Here is an 11,545-nt window from a genome sequence, read left to right on the forward strand (position 1 = left end):
AACTTTTAGCTTTGCGAACCATTCCGTTTCGCTCATCAAATCACTGCCAACGTGTGCAACCTGGGGATGACATATGGGCAGACACTGCAGTGGCCGCTGCAACGGAATCGTTCAAATAACGTTGTGTTGCAAAGTCATTGTTGAGAGCGTTACCTGATGTACCTCAGGCCATTGTGATTCAATTTTTGTTTCTTGCAGATCGCACATTGCTTTGTGTTGTGACTGTATTTGACTTTGAAGCAGGATTTGAGCTATGGTTTCAAACGTGATTAGTGTGTCATGTCAAATGTATCAATGACGGCTGTACTGTCTTTGCAGATAGCTTCAAGCCACCTGAGCGGCCCGTGTCGAAGCCGTTCCGCCTGTGTGTGAGCGATGTGTTCAAGGGCCAGGGTTCCGGCTTCTGTGTGTCCGGTCGGATAGACGCAGGCTGTGCGGCCAATGGTGACAAAGTCCTTGTGATGCCAGCAGCCGAGCAGGGAACTGTAAAAGGCAAGTTGCCATCCTCCTTTCATATAGTGTTCAACTTTATAGGCTTATGCAAATATAAATTTCTTGGTTGAAAGTCAAGTTGAAGCATCTGGTAATAGTGTCAAATCAATTCGAAGTGAATAACTTGAATAGTTGTGGTATTTGCGTAAAACCTTGATAATGTGACTAGAAGTTGACAAATCTCAAAAAGAAAAAGAAAGGTCCTTTGCTAAGTTGGAAACAGTTTCATCTTTGAAATCAGTAGATTATATTTTGCGAAGTGCCGTTATTTAGATATTTTCATGCAAGAATGCAAGTTGTTCAGTGTATTTTACAATGCCAGCAGCGTAGAAAATCTTTAATTTATTTGCAGACTTGTGATCAGTGTTGTTGTTCAGCCTACTTGAAGTTTCGCGTTGACCTATCACGCAGCCCAACTTGTGCTGTCTATCATTGCGATGTTGCCAAGTGTGACCTTGACTGAGTGACGCAGGCAATTTAGACTATTGCGCAAATATAGTTCTGTGCTTTCTGCCTACGGTGCGAGCTTACTCCTGTCTGTAAAGTAGGTGCACAGACCTACTTGATAGGCCTACTCGCTTTTATTGTCGGCTGGTCGCTCGCAGACCAGAATGCTGCTTCCATGGCTTTTACTCGTGTGTGTGATTTCGAGCCTGATCACCAGTGAGCTAAAAGAACCCTCTGGTGTTTGAAATTAATTCATAGCCCTCCACTATGGCATCTTTCGTAGCTCCAGTATTGCTTAGGGATGTTAAATGCAATCAATCAATCAATCAATCAATCAATCAATCAATCAATCAATCAATCAATCAATCAATCAATCAACATGAATATGATATGAATATGATTTTTAAGTCCAGGAGGATGTGTACTTGCACAAATGTGCAACAGGTGTGTGCTGTGTAGTGATGTATATCTCCATCTGTAACAAATTATGATGGGCTGTCAACAAATGTGTCAGATTTACATAATTTCAGTAGAAGGTGTTGCATACTCCTTTGAAAAACATGTAAGTTATAGTAGCTGATATATTCTAGTGAGTCCTCGTAATCAGAGAGCAATTAATTCCCAATTTGGCATACAGTCAGCCATATTGCGTTTTTGCTTTTAAAGAGAATTAAATTGCCAGCTCAGAGCACATGTACATTACAAGTTAATTATTCATTGCAGGCATTACAGAGAAAAACTATTCCCTCACCGTTGCTGATGCAACATGGCATGTCGAGACACGTCAGTCGTGTGTAGCAGTAGCGGTTCTTTGTAGCAATACGCAGCACACTCAAGTTAAAAGTATAATTCACATTGGGAAAGCGTACAGTTCAATTTAGCTGCAGCTCAGTACCTGTGGTTATTCTTTTCCTCTCCACCACCACTTGACAGAACTGGCAAGAACAAGTCGCATACGCAAATGAATGCACCGAAAGGAATATGTTGTGCTGCTGATGAAGTCGGCAGTGCGTCACTGTCTGCAGTGACAAACTCGCGCATTGTTACTTTGCAGGTATCACCATCGACGAATTACCAGTAACTCAGGCCTTTGCTGGAGACCAAGTGGCATTGACTCTGGCCGGGGTCGACATGATCAAGGTAGGTTAAAAAGTGCTGCACCAATACAGTGGTGCTTCGCAGAATGGACTTAAATTCGTTTTTTGAGCTGGTTTGTTCTGTGGGACATGTTCTACGGGGAACAAGAATAGGCTTCCTACAAGAAACCTATTGATTTGTCCCCTGAACTTCTTTAATCGTGCAAAGAAACAAGATAGCGCAACATGTCAGAAAAAAAATGGCAATATACTATATTTACCAAGGAAGGAGGTTGTTTGAAGTCTATAAGGGGGTGACAATGGACGGAGGCAGGGAAACTGTTTACATTAGCTTGTTTTTTTTTTTTCCGAACTACCAGTAATTTGAGTTCGAACTAGCTTTTGCACCCATCTCCACTTTTATAAACACTCCTCAAAAACACTTCAGTCTGAGTCAGTTACCCTCAGCTAGATGAGCCAGAAGACCCTACTTTGAAGAACTTCATCCTCTGTCTTAGCCCCCCCTTTATTTTTAATATTCAAAATTGAAGAATTGCTCTAAAGTAACCTGCCTGTTCTTCAGCACAATTTTGAAGGTGATACGAAAGCGATACGAGAGCCAACATAGGTTAGGAAAACTGGCGCCACAGTAACATGAAATTCCAGAAAATGCATCTGGTTCATTCAGAGCAACCGGTTTTGTTTCTGTGATTAAAAAAAATCACGAGTGAGCCCTGTTCGCTTATCTATGCACCGCTGTGCCGAATTCATCACTCTTTCTGATGGTGTGAAGCTTTTAATTGCTTTTCATAGTGGATCAACGACTGCTGTGGTTTAAAGTGCCTGGAAGGAATGCAAAGAGAGTTTTGAAAGAACTTAGAAAGCTCCACTAGTTTAAAGTGACTAAGCCCATAGTGTCCCTTTAGTACTGCCTGGTGTCATTTATGATCATGAGGTGACAAGGGTTATCTCATAGAGTGAAAAATGCAATTGTGCATATAATCTGAGTGTAGTTAGAACATTGTTCCGTTGCAGCGTTGGTAACCTTCATTTTTTGGGATGAAGTCACCAGTTTGTTTCCAGAAACATTTCATCTTTAGTGAGAGGTCACTGAGTGATCATGATGATAATAACTTTTGGAATTTTGTCTTTCTTTATATGTTTTAATTGTTCCTTGATGTCCTCTGTATTATATTTGAAAGTACAGCTAAACCTCTACATAAGGAAGTACTGTAGAAGCTTGTTGATACGATCCCATTACGTACAATTTCCTTGCACTAGTATCAGTGATCGAGGACACAAAAATTATCCAGTGCACTTACACTTTATTTTTACCAGTTCATACGCTCCTGGAAAACACAATGTCCTGGCACCAATGTTCAGTGCATCGGCAAACTGTGATCGTGTGATACGTTTTCTGGCCGCTAGATCCGGTGTAAAAAGAAAAGGCTCAAAGCATGCGCAATCGAGAACAGTGGCCGCCCGCTGCGGCAGCTTTCCTGCAATTCTCGTTCGCTCGTCTCGCGTGAAAACACCAGTGTGCACTCGGTTTCCTATTCTGGTCTCGGCAAATCTCCTCCCGGGTCGTCACATGCTGCATTCACAGCTATCGCCGCCAGCCCTATTGCGCTAAGCATCTTCACCTAGCTGTTCACAGCTCGTGGAGCATAGTGCTGTTGACGACACTACGCTGATGATTGATGCCCGGGCAGGTTGACGCTCATCTCCTTTTTTAGTGTGGCTTTGGTTGCGCATGATTGTCAGCATAGCTGAGTGCACACGCAGCTTGCATGCCCTGTTTTAGAGGTAATCTGCTGCGTGTGCTAAGAGTGGGCATGCCGAGATTGCGTGGTATATCGTGTGTGCTGTCTTCCCGCGTGTTTAGTACTGGAGGTTGCACAGTCTTAAGTTTGGGAAATGCGTTGAAGCGAGAGGCAGATGAAGCATTCGCTGCCTACTGCCGTTGCTCTTCATGATAGCGTCATCCCACTGCGGACTATACTGTCAGCTACAGGGGAACAGTGGGCCCGAATTAACTCCAGTCAGAATGTGAATAGGCCAAACCCCCATTTTTCTAAAACAACCGTATCTCAAGATTTTGCTTGCCTAGCAAAAGGCAGCTTTGATGCACACAGATGGCTCCCTAAATTGGCTACTTGATATGGCTTCAGAAATAGTGACAAATGCAGGCATATATTCCCCTTTGGATGAAATGAGGGCAAGGCATCGAATGCTGCCAAAGTTTCTAGAGAAATTTTACCAAGGCGATTTATTGGCTACTTACCCTATTTACTCGAATCTAACGCGCACTTTTTTTCCGATAGAACGAGCCCAAAAACTATGCGCACGTTACAATAGAGTAAGACCCTAAATCTGCATTACCACATCGCCATCGGCATTTTAATATGGCTGCCTCGTACGCGCTTCGGGCCTAGTTGCCGTAGCTTTCTCCATGTGCTTTAGTACATGTGCTTAGGAATGCTTCCATTGGCTTAGGTTAGTGCACCGTCCGTCTTCCCGTTTTCTGCGTTCGCTCTATCAGCATGGAAGAGCCGACTGCAAAGACATGCCGAGTCACATCACGATGCTACAATTAAAAGGAAAACGTTCACGTGTGTAGAGACGGACGGAAATTGGGCCGCATCACGGGCGTTCGGAGTTCCCGAAACTTGCGTGCGAGACTAGCGCAAACAGGAGAGGTGTTCTACACCGGCGGCTGCTACGTACGGTGCGGCCGCGTGGCCCCCATCTTGAAAGCTATCTGCGGCAATGGAAGAGTCTACGCATCTAAGCGCATCACGCTGTGTTCTCGTCGCTTCGTTCGCTTCGAAGCGAGGGGCTGCACAAAGGTCAATTTCCTCGCTCCTGCTACCGCACTTCCTCACTCCAGCGTTTAAAGAGTTTCCATGGTCATTGAGTTAGATACATTCTTGCTTGTGTGTGCGTGACACCATGCTTGTTAATTTAGTTAGCGAATGTTAGAAGTTTATACGGCCGATAAAACTACTTTCGTTACTTTTCGTATGGCTGTCTACTAATTTGCTATTGTAATCGATGCTTCGCCTTTTGCGCGAAACTGCAATTTTTTTTTAATATATTGCAACATTAGTGCATTGGGAGTAAATCTTTGTTTCTTTCCAAATGAGAGAAAGTTGTATTTTTATATGAAAGAAAGAAGTGCACAGTACTGTAAAGGGCTTTTCTTTCTTTAGGTCACGGCAGATGGATGCGCATTACAATCGAAGGCACATTAGAATCAAGAAAATACTGTATGTCATTGAAAAGGCCGCTGCAAGAGTAGCTTAAGACTCCAAGAAGGCAAACTTGTTAAGATGACTAAGGACTCGCTAAATGTAGCAACTGTCTCACCAACTTGTGATTAGCATCGGTCATTCAAAGGGAGTAACTTGTGCCTGCCCCGCCTTGGTGATTCTAGGTCACTACGGGAAGCTTCCTCTGCGATCCGACAGTCCCAATCCGAGTGTCGACACGGTTCCAGGCGCGCCTGGTGGTGTTCAACGTTGAGGTGCCCCTGACAAGAGGTTTCCCTGTCGTGCTTCACTACCAAAGCACCACGGAGCAGGCTTCCATCCATCGCATCCTTTCGCAGCTGAACAAGGTCACCGGTGAAGTGGTGCGCAACAAGCCAAGGTATGGAACCAGCATCGCCTGCTGGTCACGGTTCGTCTTTGTTATCTAGGCACTGCACATCCTTCGGTCATGGAAGACCCTGTAGACCGTCTAAGCTCTGGTCTATAGGTGCCGCTATATTGTACTGTAAGGAAAAATTTTTCTGCTTTTGTATCTGATAACGGCTATTTAACACTTATACAGTCTACGCTCATTGATTCATCCCTTGTGGGTCTGCAAGGTTTGGTCAAATAATTTGAAAGGTCAAATCAATCAAACAGCTGCAAAACGACTGAGTTAAATTTGTTATTATACATTGAAGTAGTCTGTCATCGTTGACAGGCTACTTCAATACAGTATTAGCACAGCCGCTGGATAAAAAAAAAGTGCGGCATCCGCGTCAGATGGGCTTCAATGGGAGTGAATGTGACAGCTGCAGTTGCATTCTTGGCCGCTTCGTTGGGCCAAATGGCGCTAGCTGTCAGGGATGGGACGCATCAGGTTCCACGGGCGATGGCGTTCCAAGCGCATTCCTGATGCATTTTCTGTGCCGATCCCAGACAACGGTCCTGGAGTGGCGGCGCCACGGCAGGTGACGGGGTCTTCGACGCACGCGGCAGGCCGCACCTTTCTTTTTATCCAGCGGCCGTGAGTATTACAATAGCTATACATGTCATCGTCGGTCAGTGGCCCACAGACCTCAATACTATCATTGGCCCGAATGAAATCCTCAGGGAATATCATCCAGGGCACAGCGTGAATTGTCATCATCACTGCAGGACATGTTGCTGCTGTCACATCCGTTGCCTAGGGAAGCAGTAATGCCATCTGCTGAATTTCTTGTTTTCAAGCCTTTAGTAGCCCTTAAGTGCATGATGGGTCTGTTAAAGAGAGGAGAACGTAGCCAAGACTGGACTCCAAGCTGAGCTGGAATCTTCGTGCCTCTTTATCTAGGACGGAGAGGCAAACAACTGTGCACATGAGGGATCACCAGCTAGCCAGGTGCATACCCAATTACATGTGCATACATGTACATGTTACATTGCATACATGTGTGCATACCCACTTACACACGCATGTGAATGTGCATGGGGCACTGGGCATGTGATTTGTGAGCCAAGGTATTATTGTAGCTGTTTATTTCAGGATTCACGACACTTGTTCCGAACTCTAGTGATAGTGGTGTTGGGGAAACCACTATAAGGAACAAATTAGAGCTTAGGCAGCAAATACAACCCACATTATACACGAAGTCATGCGTACTGGTCATTTCTTAGTAGATTCTTGCTTGGCACATTGGTCAGTTTTGTCTTGAAACACCTTGAATAGGGTTTTCCTTTGAACATAGATCGGCGCTCCCTTTAAGCTTGACAACTGCAGTCGAATCGCATTACAACGGGCCCTGGTATTCTTACAGAAAACGTCCATTTTATCCAAAGTCCATAATATCTGAGACGCCTCGCTTCCAAAACGTTCGTCGCGATGCCAAACAACTATCGTATTTACTTAAATCTAACGTGCACCTTTTTTCCGATAAAACGGGTCCAAAAATTGCATGTGCGTTAGAATCAAGTACAACCTTAAATCCGCATTACCATATCGCCATCAGCATTAGAAAAATGGCTGCCTCGTACGCGCTTCTATCCTAGCTGCCGTAGCTTCCTCCATGTGCATACCTCCATGTTGTACGTGTAACCAGGCGCTGGTGTAACCTAGTCTATTGCCTGTTTTCCCGTTTTCTGTGTTTATTCAATCAGCATGAAAGCGCTGACTGCGAAGACATGCCAAGTCCACCATGATGCCGCATTTAAAAGGAAAGTTATCATGTGCGCAGAGACGGACGGAAATCAGGCCGCATCACGGGCGTTCAGAGTTCCCAAAACTTGATTGCGGGACTGGCGCATACAGAAGGAGAATATTTTCGCCAGCAAAGTAACAAGGAAGGGTTTCACTGGACCGAAGCAGGGCCGCTTTGCCAAAATAGAAGAGCTGTTTGCGGAATACGTGCAGCAAAAGCAGCGAGCGGCACAGCGGCCTGTGACGACCGATCTGTTCAAAGTGCGGGCGATGCAGTTAGCCCTACAGAAAGGGCTAATGCGGAGTGACTTCAAAGGGAGCAGGTGCTGGCTATCAGATTTTATGAAAAGAAAAGGCTTTTTTCTTTGTAGGCGGACAGGGATATGCCAAAAAATTGCCAGAAAAATACGAAGATAAATTGCAGTTTTCAGCGGTATGTTTTGAAGTTGCGCCATAGAAATGGCTACCACTTCGGACAGATTGGAAATGCCGATCAGATGCCGCTCTACTTGGACATGCCTGCCACCAGAACCGTTGAAAAGAAGGGGGTGAAGCAAGTGTGCGTTTTGTCTTCCGGCCACGAAAAAATTTGAGTCACTGCAATGCTTTGTTGCACTGCGGATGGGCACAAGCTGCCCCCGTATCTTATCTTCACATGGAAGATGCTCCCGAAAAGTATCGTGTTTCCGAATGGCGTGATTGTGCGCACAAATGATAAAGGTTGGATGATCACAAACTTGGTCCCTGATTAGATTGATAATGTTTGGCAGAAGAGACCTGGCGGCAGTTTGGGTCTGCGTGAGATACTTGTGCTCGACGCATTCAGGTGCCACCTTGACCAGCGCATCAAGGACAAGCTGGCTGCATGCAACATCGACCTTGTCGTGACACTTGGCGGCTTGACATCGCAGCTCCAGCCACTTGATGTTTGTTTGAACAAGCCAGTGAAAGATGGAATTCGGGTGCTCTACACCGAATGGCTTGTCAGTGGCTGCCACGAATTCACGCCTGTAAATAAAATGAAGCGTGCCTAGCTGCAGGACTTTGCTGAATGGGTGAAAGATGCATGGTGCACGATCCCATCTGCCATGGTCAACAAGGCTTTTAAAAAGTGCGGGATTTCGAATGCCATGGACAGCACCGAGGATTAAATGCTTTGGTCTGTTGATAGCAATAAGGAGTTGGCTGGTAGCGACGACGAGTGATATCTATTGCCTCACGTAACTAGTAGCGGCGCAGTGAAAATCTTGGCGGCAAGGTATGCCGCTTCCATTTGTGTTTTTATTCATCACAACTTCTATATTGGGAATAAATCAGTTTTTTCCCAATGAGAGAAAATAGCACTTCTATGTAGAACAAGCCTCAGAGATTGAAACAATGGCCTCCAAGCACCCTGTGCGTTTGCACGTGAAGCCGCATAAACATCAGCATCATCTCTGAGCCATGCCAGTGAGCGTTGTGGCGTCGTGCAAGCAAGGACTCGCGTCATGCCGAAGCTTGGATAAAAAAGACCACGTGCTCAGCATAGAAGAAAAATTAGACATTGTTCGTGCTATCGAATGTGACATGAAGAAGTCGGTGTTGGCACGCGACAGGGATCTACTGTTGACTGTTGACGTGGCATTTGGAATGCGAAGAAGTTGCTCGGCAGCACTGCTGTGACTGCGAAGAGATGTCGGCTACGAGGTTCGACTTTTCGCCATCGTTGCCTCTGTTGTTGCCGAAGTGTTGCCTAGCCACAGTGATGAGGACGACACGGAAAGCGACAGCACAGGCGATTCAGGCCCGACAGTGGCAGAAGCTGTGCGTTACGTCAGCCTCATGAATGCAGTCTTCGCAACGAAAATAGCACCCCTCGGTGGAAAAGGCGCCCGCGGCTTCTGCAGCAGTACGGCGCCCATGCACAGAGAATATGCAACGCCAACGCGGAATCTGCCATGCAAGTGTTTGCCGAGAAGGGGGTGGGCTGGCTGAAAAGCTGCCGCGGCATCAAACGAAAATAACACTTTTGTTGCGCAAATTGAATAAATACTGCATGTTTTTTCCCCTTTCATTGCACTCTCTCTGAGTTCAGTTTTTGACAGTTAAGTGGGCAATCTCATGCTATTTCAGTTAAGCAGTACTACCGTTTAGTATGTACTTTTTCTGAGCTCTGGTCAACTATTGTTTAACGAGGTTTTACTGTATTGCATAGGTATTGAAACTTGAGCTTATCTTCCTTCTTTTTGTTGTGCAGGTGTTTAGTGAAGAACACAAGTGGCCTGGTTGAAATCAAGGTGAGCCGTCCGATATGCGTGGAGCTCTACAAGGAGTTCAAAGAGCTTGGCCGCATAACGCTTCGGTCAGGTGGCAGCACCGTGGCTGCTGGCGTCATCACTGAGGCAAGTACCAACAGTCCTGTTCTCAAGTTGGCATTGTCATGAAAACGAGTATTTCAGTCATCAACCTTTAACTTAAACTTGGTGCAGACTTCCGAAAAGGTCTACATAGTTGGAAGTTCTGAATAACTAATTTACCTGGCTTTGGAGAACACATTCTGGAGAACACATTCATTTAGTCTAACTGCTCAGCACATCTTCCTACCCCACGTGATGGACGATGTCAGGAGATTCAGTCGATGCATTGTCTTTAGCATCACAGTATTGTGTTGAGGCCTGCGTTCTTACCTTGAACAAGTGTGAACAGTGTGAAAAGCCGATTGTGTGTAATGAGGTGTCAGTGTTGCGCAAAGATAGCGACCTATGTTTATGTATAAACAGAAAGGGGAGCCCTCCACATGTGCAGCATTGTTTATGTGTTTGTGTTGCTTGTATTTTTGCAGGTAATGTAATTGACGAGTGGCCAACGTTTACAGACAGTGAGGCCTGAAACAAATGGACCTGTGACTTTACAAGCATGGATGATTTGCACAATCTCTCTGAAGAACGACACGACACTGGACAAAGGCTCGCGGACTCTACACTGATGCAAGCTCTCCGCAGATTTTTTTTTGAACTTAAGGCAATAAAAAAAAAGGGGGGATGCCTGAAAGCATCATTGCACTTTATTACTGTTATAAAAACGCATTTCATGTTACCTTGTTAGACTGATTGATTTTGGTGTCCACTACATCAGTGCTTGGTTGTTTTTAGATTTAGCTTTCCTGTCGCGCAATGCCTGTGCTACATGGGTACAAAAAAGTACATTAGCTGCTCAACATCTTAAAGTTTAATGCCATTCACATGGTGCCACATGGACATGCCAGACGACAGTAAAACTCTATTCCTCTTGTGTTATAGTGCATTCTCACAACTCATTTGACAATGAATGAATGCGTACTCTTGCTTGCTACCGAGGGTACGTTCGATTTGCCTGCACCACCCGAACCAGTTCACGAGGTGCTGCACCCTGCCATTTGTTTCAGCGGTGCAGCAATGGCGCCTGCTGAACCATGCCATTCATTATGCAAAAAAGAAGCGAGGCGTGCAGGCAGGACACAAGAGTAGAGAAGTGGACAACACGAACGCCGGTGGATCGCCTTCTAATCTTTCCCTACATTGCCAAGATTGTAACTGCATGCCAGAGTTAGATGAATGCGTGATGTTGTACAGGCATAAGAATGAAGATACGCGTCTTGTGGTAGAGGCATGGCATATCTATAATGGTGGAAGTGCGTGCATGAGTCAGCCTTCGATTACTTTACATAAGGAAGAGATTAAGTGCCTTAACAGTTATCTCTCACGTAGACCGGCACGTGTACCCGACTGACACGTGGTGTTACCATTCCCGAGCTTGCGCTGGTGAGTTTTGTGTCTTCTTTCTTTTTTCGCCTCGGTGCTCCCTTCAGTTGACGGCGTTCGTGTTGTCCACTTCTCTACTATGGTGTCCTGTCTGCACGCCTCACTTCTTTTTTGCATAATGAATGCTTACCAACTAGCTCAGCTGTCTGTTGTTCCATGCCATTTGTTTCAAAAGGTGTAGGGCTGGTTCATGATTTTGCTGCGCCCACTCCACAGTTGGTGCCGACTTGGTGCAGGCGTACAGGTACAAAGCAGCAGCGTAGCAGACGACGCAGCATTGGGTGCGAGTGCCGTTAAAACCCCGCTTACGCACGTCTGATGTGT

The 11,545-nt window shown here is 45.6% G+C and overlaps 1 protein-coding gene across 2 annotated transcripts in view; it reads left to right on the forward strand.

Moving 5' to 3' along the window:
- The window catches only part of HBS1 (translation elongation factor EF-1alpha (GTPase) HBS1), a 40,463-nt gene extending 29,946 nt beyond the window's left edge, over nucleotides 1–10,517 (forward strand). For both annotated transcript variants that reach the window (XM_075669011.1, XM_075669013.1), the window contains 5 exons: nucleotides 319–492; nucleotides 1,994–2,079; nucleotides 5,452–5,666; nucleotides 9,679–9,823; nucleotides 10,264–10,517. In XM_075669011.1, coding sequence (XP_075525126.1) covers nucleotides 319–492; nucleotides 1,994–2,079; nucleotides 5,452–5,666; nucleotides 9,679–9,823; nucleotides 10,264–10,272 — 629 coding nt within the window. In that variant the 3' untranslated portion in view covers nucleotides 10,273–10,517. The remainder of the gene's footprint in view (nucleotides 1–318; nucleotides 493–1,993; nucleotides 2,080–5,451; nucleotides 5,667–9,678; nucleotides 9,824–10,263) is intronic.
- The last annotated feature ends 1,028 nt before the right edge of the window (nucleotides 10,518–11,545 follow it).

The sequence above is a fragment of the Dermacentor variabilis genome, chromosome 9, assembly GCF_050947875.1.
Source record: "Dermacentor variabilis isolate Ectoservices chromosome 9, ASM5094787v1, whole genome shotgun sequence".
Taxonomy (NCBI): domain Eukaryota; kingdom Metazoa; phylum Arthropoda; class Arachnida; order Ixodida; family Ixodidae; genus Dermacentor; species Dermacentor variabilis.